General features: G+C 42.8%; 1 protein-coding gene across 1 annotated transcript; it reads left to right on the top strand.

Annotated features, from left to right (window-relative positions):
• The first annotated feature begins 113 nt into the window (after positions 1 to 113).
• SLBP (stem-loop histone mRNA binding protein) lies at positions 114 to 9965 on the top strand. The gene is made up of 8 exons (XM_070751435.1): positions 114 to 567; positions 3341 to 3466; positions 3796 to 3900; positions 4273 to 4332; positions 4594 to 4725; positions 5832 to 5981; positions 7513 to 7597; positions 9235 to 9965. The coding sequence occupies exons 1-8, from the start codon at positions 521 to 523 to the stop codon at positions 9274 to 9276; spliced, it is 747 nt and encodes a 248-aa protein (XP_070607536.1). The 5' UTR covers positions 114 to 520; the 3' UTR covers positions 9277 to 9965.
• The last annotated feature ends 5040 nt before the right edge of the window (positions 9966 to 15005 follow it).

The following is a 15005-nucleotide window of genomic DNA, read 5'->3' as shown; positions in this document are numbered from 1 at the left end:
AATAGGAGCCAGGTGGCAGGATCCCAAAGCGTGCAGGAATATCCCGTTCCCAAAAAAGCGCCGGGAAACAAAAGGAAGCAAAAAATAAAAGGCCCTCAGCGCTGCAAACTTGCGTTGCAGCAAAGCTCCGTCCGGGCTTGCAAATTTTTCCCGCCAAAGATAAGAGGAGAGGCGGGCGGGAAGAAGATGGAGTGGGCGGAGCTCCGCGCGCCGGAGCGAACCATCGCCGCACCGCTTTATAGGTGGGGGGGAATCTGCTTCGGAAGAGTGGAGGATAAAAGCCTCCCCGAGGCCTTTTTCTACTCTCAGGGTAAGACCTCGGAATCGCAGAGAATTTAGGCCGCTGGGTCTGTCCGGCTGGCTCTGAAAGAGAAGAAGTGGGGAGAAAAGGCTCCCTTCTAAGGGAAACTCCCCCTTTTCTTCGAAGTGGTAGCGTCCGCTCAGGTTGGCGCGCGCGGCGCTCTCTGAGGCGCCTCAGTTGGCGAGGTTGGCACCGTCGTCGTGAGTGGGAATTGTTGTCATGTCGTTTCGCCAGCGGAGCCCCTTGGCCGGCCGGACTCGTAGCAGGTAAGGGCCGCGTGGAGCTTGCGGCTTGCCTCGGAGGGGCTGTCTTATCGTCCTCCTTCCGTCCGACGAGCCCCGGAGGCCTTTGATTCGCTCTTGTGAAACGCCTCAGCTCGGCCCGATATTGACGGGAACGGCCTGAGGGGAGAGCCCCGTGCCGAAAACACCCCCTCAAACCTGGATTCGTGTGGTTAATATGGAGGGGGGTCGGCCCTTCCTCACAGGGTTGTTGTTGGGGGTCTCGGGTTTGCCAGGCCTTGGAGGCCAAAATGTGGATTTTTTAGACGGGAAAAATAAGATAAAAAACACTTTCTCTCTCTTGTACGTGTATAAATATGTATATACACGATCCTACGTGGATACAATGGTGTGAGGTAAAATAAAATACCCCCCCTCCCCTCAGATGGAGGCCAAAAGCTGGACAGTCGCCCGAGTTAAATTCAGATTTAATTTATTTGACTTCTGTGCTGCCCATTCCCCTGGGAACTCAGGGCGGCTTGCAACAATAAAAAGTAACAGTGTTGCGTGAAAAGTCAAATATAAAAATAATAAAACCCGATAAAACTAATCAATAAAAACCCCGAGCTAAAAATATGTATCTGTGTGTATAAACATGTATATACACAATCCTACGTGGATATAGTGGAGACCCATTTGTTGAGGTAAGACAAAACAAAAAAATCCCCTCAGACGGATCTCAATTTTGCCCAAAAGAAGCTGGGGGCCGAAAGTGGGGGAGGGGAAGGAAGGTTTTTAAAAATATTTATTCATTTGTTACTATTGAAAGTCTTTTTAAGAGGTTGAAGCTTGTGACATTTACACAAAAAACCAAAAAGAAAAAACCAGCAAACACATACATATATATATATGTAGATTGTTGTGAGTTCGGGTTCTCCCCCCCCCCCCCGTAATATTTTATATAATATATTTTATATATAATATTACATGGAAAAACCTCTGAACTCACAATATCCTACATACATATACCCGTGAAAATCTATGAAAACCAATATATGTGTGTATACACAAACAATATATATAGGTTGTTGTGAGTTTGGTTTTTTCCCCTGTGTAATGTATTTTATTTTATATAATATATTTTATATAATATTACATGGGGAAAAAACTCAAACTCACAACATCCTACATACATATACCCATGAAAATCTATGAAAACCAATATGTGTTTGTGTGTATATACATATGTGTGTGTGTGTACACACACAGTCCCCTGGAGAAGGGCGGCCTAGAAATTCAAATAAATATATATTTAATTTGTTTGACTTATATGCCGCCCAATTCCATGGATCTTGGTGGGGGTGGTCTCAGGAGAGCCCTATGTCGAACCCTCCCCAAAAAACCCTTGATCATGTGGTCAATATGGGGGGGAGGTCGCCCTCACAGGGTTGGGGTTGTTGTCAGGGGTCTTGGAGGCCAAAAGCTGGATAGTTGCCAGAGTTAAATTCAGTGTGTGTATAAACAGGTAATACAATGCTAAGTGGATACAATTGAGACCCATCATGTGTGAAGTAAAGCAAAACAAAGGAAAAACCCTCAGATGGATCTCAGTCTGGCCCAAAAGAAGATGGAGGCAAGGTGGGGGAGGGGAAACCCAGCCTGAGCTTTCGTTGGGGAGGAAAGTTTTTAAAATGTATTTGAAGCTGCCTGGCTCTGGGTAGGAGACTATAGGAGGAAGAGGAGGAATTGCTGATGATGAAAATGGCGTTTCTCTTTTGGCCTCCCTCCCACTTCTGCTTCCCCCCCCCCTCCACAAAGTCCCCATTATTAGGAAGTCCTCAGTTTACATCTGCTTGCTTGGTGACCACGTTTGAAGGTACAATCAATCCGGTCAATGAGGGAAAGCTGGATTCATGTAACAGTCACCTGATTTGCTTATTGACTCTGTCGGAATTTGGATATAGCACTAGCATTTAGACTTATCTAAATTATAAAAATAAACTTAATTAAGAAAAGAAATATATATAAAATTATCTACCGCTTCCTAGTGCTTTTACAGCCCTCCCTAGCAGTTTACAGAGTCAGTCTCTTGCCCCCAGTAATCTGGGTCCTCATTTGACCCACTTTGGAAGGAGGGAAGGCTGAGTCAACTGCTGAACTAGAGCTAGCAATTATCTGAAGTAGCCTGCAGTGCTGCACTCTAACCACTGTGCCACCCCCCTTCTTTGAGCATGGGACAACCATCTCACTTTATGGGACAGAAATTGTGGTCCCAGTGGTGCTTTGTAAGTTGAGGACCAGCTTTGGCAGGATGGAGCTCTTTCCCCCTCGACTCAAGACAGTTCATTGAGTGATCTGAAAAAAGTGACTTACAACCATTTTTCACACTTACGACCCTTGCAGCATCCTCGTGGTCACGCAATCTATATTCCAATGCTTGGCAACTGGTTCATGTTTATGACCATTGCAGTGTCCCAGGATCATGTGATCCTTTTTTGCGACCTGACCAATTGCAAAGCCAGATTCATTTAACTACTGGGTTACTAATTTAACACCTGCGGGGATTCACTTAACAAACGTGCCATGAAAAATCGTAAAATGGGGCAAAATGTAACTGAACAAATTTCTCACTTTGCAGCTTAAACCTTGGCTGAAATGTAGTTATCAAGTCGAGGACTGCCTGCATTCAAGAGCTGGGAACAATTCAAAATGGCTGATCTCCAGGCCAGCTTGGCCTATGTAGCTTCTAATTAAGAGGATGGAACCCCTAGATTGTAACTCCCCCTCCTTACTATTCTTTTTCATTGCCTCTTTGCAGATCAACCGCTTCATGGAGTCAAGGCAGGAAGCGCGATGCAGATGGGAAGCACAGGAATACGCACGAGCCCAGTGACCCAACCATTGACTTCGATTCATACAGTCTGGCAGATGGCAGATCAGAGAGGTGGGTAGAGAGGAATACTTCCTCACTATTAAGCACAGTTAAGGTCTATTTAAGGCAGAGTTGGCTATGAAATGTTTAGTTCCTGGTAATATTTTAGCACTGGACTAAATCTTTTTAAAGTAGCATACTTGTGATAGCCCAGAGGATGATAAGCCCTGTTCTACCTATAGTAATTCAAGAGCACCTCAGGATACATGAAAGGTTCAGTAATGCATTTTGGATTGTGTTGCTTCATCTGCAACGCAGTTGGGATGGGTACACTATGTTGTATGTTTTAAATATTGCGACAAAGCTGCTACTTTGTTTTTCCTGCAACTTGGTGTTCACAGTTTCACAACCCCAGAGGGTCACAAGCCCCATTCGAGATGCTCAGACTGGGGGAGTGCGGTTGAAGAAGATGAAATGAGGACTAATGTCAACAGAGAAATGGCCAGGTACGGAGCTGCAATTTGTCTACAGTTTGTCTTACCTAAGGTCGAAAGCAAATCTTTGAGATAGGGAGATGGAGTAAGGGAGAGAAGCTATTGCCCCTTTTCCATGTGACATGCACTTTTGCATTCAAAATAGAAAACTACGTCATGCTATAAGGCTACGTTGGAGAATGTGCTGTGAAAAAGCTAGTCCTTGTGGGTAAATGCAGTGGGTCAGGAGAACGTGGGTAATAAGAGTGTTATCATCTAACTAACAAGTGTGAGAATATTGTTGTTTTACATTTATTAAACGAGACACCAACAATACTGTAACAGAACAGCCCTGTAGCGATACATGCACTGAAAATGACTATTTAAAAAACAAATGTTTTACAGATACAAAAGAAAGCTTCTGATAAATGAAGTTGGAAGAGAAAGGAAGACCTCTACTGGAAGGTAAAAAAAGAGCATTGCTCATAGCCAATCTACCAGGGGTGATCTGTGAAATGGAGGCTGATGAGAATGAATAATTGAAGCGTGGCTATATTAAGAGGAGGGATGAGGGAAATGAAGAAAAGGGAAGACATTTGCCATGATAAGGGCAGAATAGTAGTAGTAGAAGCAGGGGTGATCCGCCCAATAAACCTCTTTTGGCTTGTGTCTGAGAAGGTAAAGCCATGAAACATGAATTAATGAAGAAATATATATATTTTCCAGTTCGGATTCCAAGGAATCTACAGCAGCTGTGGAACTGGAGACTGACGAGGCTGTTCTAATGAGGAGACAGAAACAAATAAATTATGGGAAGAATACGTTGGCATATGACAGATATATTCAGGAGGTTCCTAGGTAAGCTCTCTTTACCCCCAGAGTGGGGGTCCTTTTCAGAACAAAGCATGGTTTGATTTGTAAGCATCGGGGCAAACTTAAGCTTAAGTTCCCGGCTTCAGAGAAGCGGCTTAACACGCAGGAGCACTGGGACCAGAGAGAGAAGGGCAAAAGAAGCGGTATTTGTGCTGCCCCAGGACTTTTGGCGGTTAGATGTAATATTAGCACCCCACCCCCCCAAAAAGAGTTGGGCTTATTGGGGTGGGTCGTGTTTTCGGAGAAACATTGGTACAGTGGTACTTATGGACTTAATTTGTTCCTTGACTAGGTTCTTAAGGAGAAAAGTTTGTAAGTAGAAGCAATTTTCCCCATAGGAATCAATGTAAAAGCAAATAATGTGTGCAAACCCATTAGGAAAGAAATAAAAGCTCGGAATTTGGGTGGGAGGAGGAGGAGGAAGAAGAGGAGGAGGAGGACAGTCGCTGCTCAGAGTAAAGGGAGCGTTTCTTTTCTCTGGGCACTTGCAGAGGTTTATTCCCTCTCCAAGCGCCCAGAGAAAGGAAAATGCTCCATTCACTCTGGGCTGCCAAAGCCTCCTTAAGCGCCACCGAAAGGCTCCTCTGGCAGCCCAGAAAAGACCGAGATGGCCGGGATTAAAGGGGGAATGGCAGGAAACTGGCCGGGCCTTCGTGCCGCTCTCAAATTTCCTGGGAGATTTTTCCGGGCTCGGGTTCTTAAGTGGAAAATGGTTCCTAAGAAGAGGCAAAAAAAATCTAGAACCAAAGTTCTTACGTAGTGGTGTTCTTAAGTAGAGGTACCACTGTAGTATAATTTCTCATTTCTGTTCTCATGAATGGCTACATTGAGGACTGGCAGAATATTCTGAGAAGTTGGATGTCTCTGATGTCACTAAATTATCCCTCTGTGTAAATATTGAAACAAATATAAACTCCTCCAGTGGGGCATTGCGGAGAGGAGGGGGGCGAGCAGTCCCAATTCTGAACAGCCCTGCAATTAAGAAAGGGCTGTTTTATTTGCTCTGGGAAAATCCACCCAGCAATTGCTGCAGTGCTAAGTTGTTGAAAGTTGGTGATGTGCTAAAAGTAGCTGGACTCTTCCTTTCCCAGGTGTCTACGGGTCCCCGGGGTCCATCCAAGGACTCCAAATAAATTCAAAAAGTACAGCCGGAGATCCTGGGATCAACAGATCAGGCTTTGGAAGGTCGCGTTGCATTTCTGGGACCCTCCCCACGAAGAAGGCTCTGGCGTACAAGGACTGTAAGTAGCAGCAGTGTCTCTGAGGCTCTGAGTAAAGCCTTTCAAGGCCAAGGGCTGTTTCAACTGGGGAATCATTCAGCAGTGGCAAGTTTCCTGAAATCTATCAGGCTTGTTTCTTATCCTTCTTTTTTGTGGGATTGAGTTCCATGGCCATAGTACAGGCAGGCCTCACTTAATTAATGACTGCCTCGTTTAGCAACTGCTTCAAGTCACAAGAGTGCTAAAGAAAGTAGCACTGCCAGCCTTTTGCACCCAGCAGGCATTTGTGATGGTTGCAGCATCACAAGGTCACGTGACTGACCTTCGTATATTCTTTCGGATAAGCAGAGTCATTGGAGAAAGTGGCAGTGAAAGGGCAAATTAGGGTCACGTGATTTAACAGCCGAATTTGAGTCGAGACTTTTAAGTCCATTGTGGTCCTGTGGTGCTTTGCTCAAGGGCCACAGGGCTTAGTAAGATTGCTTCTAGTCTTAATTGTGAGGACTAGGCGTAGTTTTCTACAAATGTAGGCAGCTATAGTGCTACGTATGTTGATATAACAATTCCTAGTCTTTGTAATGAATTAACTTGTTTCATTATTATTTTTTTCTTGAAAAAAATTGAACAGTGTAATATGATGTACTGGTTATCAGAATTTTGTGCCCCCTCCAAAACATAGTTGGTGCAATAGAGCACGTGCAGTTATTTTAAAACAAATTATTTTCCTGAAGGTTTTGTTTATATTGCTGTCTGCTTGTTTAAAATACAAATGGATCTATACATTAACAAAGCATCAATTAAACAAGTTGCTGGAATACTTTTCTGAATTATTTAAATGTAACACTAGAAATCATTGGAAATGACATGTGATTTATGCTTTCAGTTCCTATTTTCCTAACTTCCAGCAAATATTGAGGTCATTGGGTAAATCGGGAGGCAGGTTTTGTCTAAAGCAGCAGTTCCCCACCTGTGAGCCGCGACCCCTTTGGGGGTCAAATGACCCTTTCACAGGGGTCACCTAAGACCATCAGAAAACACATATTTCCGATGGTCTGAGGAACCGAGACCTGGCTCCTCTACCCATCTCCAGGTGGGTCCAGCCACATGCAAATAGAATATTGCAATATATATCTATATATATATACATAGATAATCTGTATCATGGGAATTTCTGAGCATGTGCGCAGAATTTCTGGCACTGCCTGCGTCGCCATCTTGTTTTGGGGTTTTTTATTCCCTTGCAATTTTTTGAAATTTTTTGGCATGTGTTTGCGAAGGGTACCCAAGCCCATGAGGCATGGCCACGCAGCGCAGGATTTAGCGAACCGGCAGTGAGGTAAGTTAGAACCCACCCCTAATAATAATTTTATGATTTTGTGGTTGAGGGTCACCACAAGATGAGGAACTGTATTAAAGTGTCGTGGCATTAGGAAGGTTGAGAACCCCTGGTCGAAAGAGAGGCTAAATGATGGGTTAAGGTAAATTCTCTCCTTTATCTCAACATGAGAAACATATTTTCTAATATTTCTAATTCTGTGTTTTATCTTTGCAGTAGCTCTGTTGATCTCGGTGATATGGAAACAGAATCAGTAGGAAGTGATTCCTTGGTGCTACAGGGAAGCTCCCAAGACAACAGTGTAAGCCATTGGAAGTTTGGTTTCAGTTGCAATATTGTGTCAGCTTGCGTAAATTGATAATTGTGCAGTGTCTGTCAGGAGTAGTCCATCCCTGGCCATTCCGAAGTAGGGTCCCCCCCCCCTTATCTTCCCCTCTGCTCTCTGCCTCTTCTCACCCTCATTGAATTTCCTCTCTTTTTTCCTTCATTTCCTAGTCATCTTGCACGCTGTCTTTTTCTCCTTACCTTTCTTTACGTTTTCTGCCATTAGTTCAGTCACTGCTTTAATTAAGTGAGGCTTAACCAAGGAGGCATCCGTTGTGGACGTGACACCGTAGTGATGCCCCCTCACTAAGATATGTCATTGCAATTGTCAGAGTAAAGTTTAAAGTATTTTCTCTAGAATAAGTCTGTGGTGTGTGTAGAAAAATCAGCTGTGAATATGCACCCAGGAGTGGGGGAGGGTTGTCATGTACATTTTATTGAGAATAATTGTGCTTTCTTGAGGTAGATTGTTCACTTGATAGTCCTTGAGCTATGGCTACAATTGAGCTTGGCAATTATGCTCGTAGGTTGCGACGGTTGTAAAACAGGTCACCATATGACCGGACCTCCTTTTCTGTGGTGGTGGTGGTGGTTAAAGCAAGAGCCCTGGTGATTGAGCAAACAGCATGGCTGTTTAACAGACTCATTGTTGGCTATGTGATGGGTTTTGCTGGGGAAAGCGGGGTACTTGTGGGTTCTGCAAAACCATAAATCGTGGCCATGTGGCCGCAGGGCGCTACCTACAGCCATTTGAGCCAGTTAGAACAGAATAGAATAGAATTTTATTGGCCAAGTGTGATTGGACACACAAGGAATTTGTCTTAGTGCAGATGCTCTCAGCGCACATAAGAGAACAAGAGACATTTGTCAAGAATCATGTGGTACAACACTTAATGATTGTCATAGGGGTTAACTAAGCAATGAAGAAACAAAACGATTTTAGTAAAAATTTATTTTATTTATTATTTATTTATTATTTGGATTTGTATGCCGCCCCTCTCCGAAGACTCTTAGGATACAAGCAACGAGTTTCAGTCATACAGTCCTAAGTGGGAGGAAAAGGATGATAGGAATGATGAGAAAAACTAGTAGAATAGAAGTGCAGATTTAGTAAAATCTGTTGGCAACAACCCAAAATGTGGGGTCACATGGTCACAGTGGGAGTGAGTACATATCAGAACTTTGAATCCACGTGGTAAGAAGCCCCATTTGGGTCTTCCGTTCTATATTTGAATGGTCATAAGTTGAGGGATGCCTGCACTTCTGAGTACTGGGAACTGTGTTGTCAAACTATGCGCTCCAACACTTGGGACTTTCAAGGGGAGATTGAGCTGCCATTTGTCAGTGGTGTAGGGTCACCTGCGTGGATAGAGGGTTGGACTAGGTGGCCTACAAGGTCCCTTCCAGCTCTAATAATAAATAAATAAAAATTTCATTTGGGATGGTATAAGGGCCTCCTCCCTTGTGGACCTCCAAAATCCCCTCCAGCTCTGGGATTCTTGGCCTTTTGATGTAGTGTGCCCAAGAAATGCAGCGTGGTTCTCAAGAGGAATGAACCAATAATACTGTAATATGAAGTTCCTGGTCTGTTAATTGGGTGGCCTTTCATTGCAGGTGAATTGTACAGACACCAACCAAAGTGAGAAGAAGTATTGAGCATTGATTTGACGACTCAAACCCAGCTGGAGGCGCCTTGTGGGGTGAAGCTTATGGAACCTTGTGTCCTGCAGGGTCCGTTTCCAGAAGATCCAAACAGAAGCAAGAACTTTTATTGCGTGAGCTGCGAAAACCTTTAAGATGAAAACCAATGTTTCTCTGACCTCCTTTGAAAGCATAAAAACGGAGTCCTGTCTATTTGAGTCACTGCCTAATTTATAGCCCTGCATAGAAAACCAGGAGGCTTTGTGAGCAGTTGGATTATAGTTGAGAAAAACCCAAACGTGGCCTCATTGCCACAGTTTTAAAACTTGACATTTTGTAAGAAAATAGTTTTAGCAGTTGATTAATGTTTTTTCACCATGAGGCAAGTGTAGACAAAGGAAGAAGTGGTTTTGCCCCCCTGCCCTGATATGTTTTACAATGTGAAAGTTGACGCTTTTTAAATAATTTCAGAATTACCAAGCGATTGGCAATAGACCTTCCCCCAGGACAGATGCAGGCCTCGTTTCGGGCGGCAAACCTCACTGAGTTTTAAGCCGATAGCTTGTAAATAGTTTTCTGCAGGATGCTTGAATGAAGGCAGCTTGGGAATGTTATTTTTATTCATTCTTAATATAATTTTTTTTCTATTGTTGCTGTTTTTGTATGGAATACAATCTAAATAAAGCAAGATTGTCTTTGTATAACCTGAATAAAAGTCGTTTTCGGGGATTCTGAAAGGAGATGCCGATAAAGATCCAAATAACTCAAACCAGCTGTTTGCTGGTTTGTGAAGGACTAACTACCAGGGATATCTTAATTCTTTAAAAAGTCATTTTGAAATTGAAGCTGCATAGTTTGGGTTATTGCCCTGAATTTAATCAGATGGGTTTGTTTCTGAGTGAAAGAGGAAATGAAATTGATTTCGCAAAACAAATGCCTTTGGTGCAAAACTTTTGGGAGTCTCGGACTTAAATTGTATTTGCTTTGCAATCTGCAGACCCCGAAACAACTTTTTAAAGTCAAGACTGAGCTGCCCAAGTCCCAACTTAGAAAGGGATTTTACTTTCCAAAAACCAATAGAAGAGACATGGCTGGTCTTGGGAGATGTGGTTGTTTTAAGCAAAAAAATAAATAAATCCCTTTTCCTGGTCATTGTTGGCCTGTTCTGCTACAGCTGAGCAATTACTGATTGGATTTCTGCTCTCTGGAGTCAATAGTCCATTCACCCTTCAAGAAATGCCCTTCGATTATGTGGAGCATTTGTGCTTAAGAGCATTATTGCTCTCAAATAAACGGGCGCACCAAAACTGGCCCGGGAAACAGCCGTGTTTTAATTGGGTCCAATTGCCTGCACTTTTTTTTTTTTTTTCATACCACCTCAGGAGGCTGCATCCTTTCCTGGGCCTTCCTGACACATGGCAGCTCAAATTGTTTATGCGCATACGCACATGGAGAAAGTCTGTTTTGGTTGCAGAAAGCGATGAAGGGAAGCCTTCCGAGAGCTCTTTTGTGAGGCTTTTAGCTCAGGTCTGATTTGGATCGAAGTCTCCAGCTGGTCTGATGCACAATTTTGTCAGTGCTCTGTAGCTGTTCAATTAGGAGCCTACACCTCATATTTACAGCCACTCTTACCTTTTGACCTGAATTATTTGAGAAGTTTAATTGGGAGGACAAAATATTTAATTGGAAAAGATACCAACAATTTAGCCACACCTTAGTTTCCTTTCTCAGGTTATCTGACTCCCTGTGTTTCATTCATGCTTGGCCTTTGCGCTCTCTCCAAGCAGCTCAGATATTCTCTGCATACGTCTACAGGGAAATTGTGTGTGTGTATGTAAAGGGCTTTTTGTCTTTTCCCCCCCCTACATTTGAACCATTCTGCCTTGTGACCGACTCCAGTGTCGGCTAACTGAAATGAAATTCCTTTTTCTCAAACGCATTCAAACAACAAAAGTGATGGGTGAACCCACTAGCCATCTGATTCCCAATGGCTGGTTTGATACGGTGTTTGATAAAAATAAAATAAAATTTCCCAGTTCTCTTATTCTGTCCACAACACAGCTGGCCTTGCAGAGGTGGAGGAGGTACAGGGGGTCCTCGACAGGTAGCCACAATTATTCCCCAACTGTTGCTAAGCAAGACTGTTAAAATGAGCTTTGCCCAACTGTTCAGTGACTGCAGTTAAATTAGTAACACAAGTTAAGTGACTGGCATCATTTCTTGCTTGACAGAAGGTTGCAAAGGTGATGATCCTGGGAGACTGCCAATCTATGCCAGTTTTGATCATGTGACCAGGGACAACAACAGTTGCAAGGGTTAAGACCTGCCCTAAGTCGCTTTCTGTAGCTGGCACATTTCTCCTAGCCAAAGCTGTGCCGCCACCTGCCTGCGTTTCGCGTCTTAGTTGATTTGGGGCCAGGTTTCTCTAAGGGCAGATTGCAAAAGCCATCCCTGCAAGAGCTCATGACATCGGTTGAGGCTACGTACGTGGTGTGGAGGCTTCCCTGATCCTCCCCAGTTTTTAAATAGCCTAAATATATTTATCTAGACCTGCAAAATGAGTTGGAACAAGATAGAGCTGTGATGGATGAGCGGACGCTCCCTTTGCCCACTTTATCGTTCCTTCTTGTCAGTTACTGGAAATGATTTCTCAGAAATGGAAAGCTGTGAGAAAAAATTAAGAAATAAGAAGAAATTGGATTCCACTTTTCCAATGTTATCTGGCTTAGTTTTACCCCAAGTGATATTTATTATATTTGTTAGATTTCTAAGCTGCCCAACTCCTTTCGGACTCTCTTTATTTGTTCTGTCAAGTACACATTGGTGGTATACAAAGATATAATATTTATATACATGATACTAGTAAGAGAGAAACATTAGGATGGGATGGAGGGCACACTGGTGCACTTATGCATGCCCCTTACTGACCTCTTGGGAATCGGGAGAGTGGACAGTCTAAGGGTAAAGTTTTGGGGGTTTGGTGATGACACTACAGAGTCCGGTAGTGAGTTCCAGGCATCAACTACTCGGTTACTAAAGTCGTATTTCCTGCAGTCGAGTTTGGAGCAGTTTACTTTGAGTTTGTATCTGTTGTGTTCTCGTATGTTGTTATGGTTGAAGCTGAAGTAGTCGTTGACAGGAAGGACATGGCAGATGATTTTATGAGCTATGCTTAGGTCTTGTTTTAAGGCAACGTAGTTCTAAGCTTTCTAAACCTGGGGTTGTAATTTTAGTTGGTATTCTGTTGCGAGTGGAGGAGTGGGGGGCTCTTCTCGTAAAGTATCTGGACATTTTCTAGAGTATTTATGTCTGAAATGCGGTGGGGGTTCCAGACAAATGAGCTGCATTCGAGGATGGGTCTGGCAAACGTTTTGTATGCTCTGGTTAGTAGTGTGAGACTCCCAGAGCAGAAGCTACGTAGGATTAGGTGAACAACTCTTGAAGCCTTTTTGGCGATATTGTTGCAGGGGGAGTTGGATAGGAGTATTCCAAGATCTTTGACGGAGTGAGGGTTGTCTGTAAAGTATTGTTTCTTCAGCTTGTATTTGGTGTTCTGATCCTTTTTGCCAATGTGCAGGACAGAGCATTTGTTGGTTGAGATTTGGAGTTGCCAGATGTTTGACCAGACACAGTTAAAGTCTTTCTGGAGCACAGCTGTGATATCAGTGGTGAAAAGTTTGGCATTGTGGGCAAAGAGAACACAATTGCTTGTAACGTGATCGCAAAGGCCATTTATATAGAGCATGAAGAGTGAAAGGGAAGGTCTGAAGCAATCTTTTCTTCAGCCCATATTTAAGACCAAAACGAATGGGAGCAGAGGCAGGTGTAACTCCATACACAGCAAGAATATACGTGACAGTGTGGCCCAAATGTATTAACAGTAGGCAAGACGCCATCTTTGCAGGACAATGGATGCTATTATACTCCACCACTAGATGGCGCCAGCGTTCCAGAAATCCAACTTTGCAGCAGACAGGCAGCCAAGAATAATTGCAGGTGAAATCGAAGTTTCCTTGCTTACCTTCCTCTTCTGGGTGAGATATCCCCCCCCCCCCCCCCCCTGAGCAATGTACATGCCTGGATAGTGAAAGGTCTAGTCTAGTGGAGAGAAGGATTGGGAGTGATCATCTTCATGGAATTGAGGAGCCACTGCGGAAAGAAAGAAGGTCAACTTATTTGCCAAAGCACCTGAGTGCAGGATGGAAAGTAAAGAATGGAAACTTACAAGGAGAAAGCCAGCCTGGAATTAAGGAAAACATTCAAACAATAACAGTATCAAGAGCGCGTGGTTTTTAAAGCAACGAATTGAGGGTTTCCTTAATTGTGTAACAAGAATTCAGGGGTGACTTTATAATAAATCCATGAACATTTTGGGGATATCTTAGCATTGGCTACTGTGGAAACTGATTTTTTGTATTTGCTCCAACTACATTGAGGCTGTAAACATCACAACAAAGTTTCCTTTGCTTTCAGATCAGTATTTAGAAAAAACATTCAAATAATTCAATGTGAGCCTGAATCACGCTCCTAAAATATGGACTTTTGTACCATCTCATGAAGGGCGTTGGTTGTGTTGACCTGGGATGTGGCACAGAGGATAACCCTACTTAGCTGTACAAGAAATTAACATAAATTACAATAAATGTAAATAATAAAATATAAAAAATATAAAATATACTGCTCAAAAAAATAAAGGAAACACTCAACCCATCCTGGATCTGAGTGAATGAAATATTCTCATGGAATCCTTTGTTCTGTACAAAGTTTGAGTGTGCACAACAGCAGGTGAAATTGATTGTCAATCAGGGATGCTTCAGTTGGATTTCACAGAAGTTTGGTTGACTTGGGGTTATATTGTGTTCTTTAAGTGTTCCGTTTATTCTTTGAGCAGTGTATAAAATATAAGATACAACACAATACCATAAAAAAAATAAAATTACAAAAATGTAAAGAAGGACACATAACCAAGTCAGGATGTCAGCAGATAGCCAGAATCTGCAAGGATGAAGTCAGGAAAGCAAAGGCTCAGAATGAACCTTGCAACAAAAATGAAAGATAATTTAAAAAAAGTTTCTTCCAAATATATAAACAACAAGAAAAACAAATCAGGGAAACAGTTGGTCCACTAAAGAGATGATGGCAAAGACGTAATGGGCAATAGAGAGAAAGCAGAGCTCCTTAACTCATTCTTTGCATGGGTCCTCACACAAAAAGAAACTATAACCCAACCACCAGTAACATCACTCTAAAAAACAGACTGGAAATAAAAGTTAAAATAAGCATAAATAAATAAATAAAAAGTAAGAGGACACCTGTCTGCTCTTGATGAATACACATCACCAGGACCAGATGGATTCTTTCTTTCCTTTCCTTCCTTCCTTCCTTCCTTCCTTCCTTCCTTCCTTCCTTCCTTCCTTCCTTCCTTCTTTCCTTCCTCCTGAAACACCAGGGAAATACCAGAGGACTGGAAAAGAGCTGATGTGGTTCCCATCTTCAAAAAGGGAGTGGGGGGAACACTCAGAAAACTACAAACCAATCAGCCTAATATCAATGCCACGGAAAGTACTGGAAAAGATAATTAAACAATTAATTGATCTATTTTTAACAAACCCATGCTGGCTGCTAGTTATGACTTTACTTGTTTCTAGGTGTTGGCAGATGTTTAGAAACGGAAGAATGACGACAGAAAAAGACCTCATGGTCCATCTAGGGCAGACTGGATGGACCATGAAGTCTTTTTCTGC

This window comes from Erythrolamprus reginae, chromosome 4, assembly GCF_031021105.1.
Source record: "Erythrolamprus reginae isolate rEryReg1 chromosome 4, rEryReg1.hap1, whole genome shotgun sequence".
NCBI classification, from domain to species: domain Eukaryota; kingdom Metazoa; phylum Chordata; class Lepidosauria; order Squamata; family Dipsadidae; genus Erythrolamprus; species Erythrolamprus reginae.
This window is presented reverse-complemented; position numbering and strand designations above follow the sequence as displayed.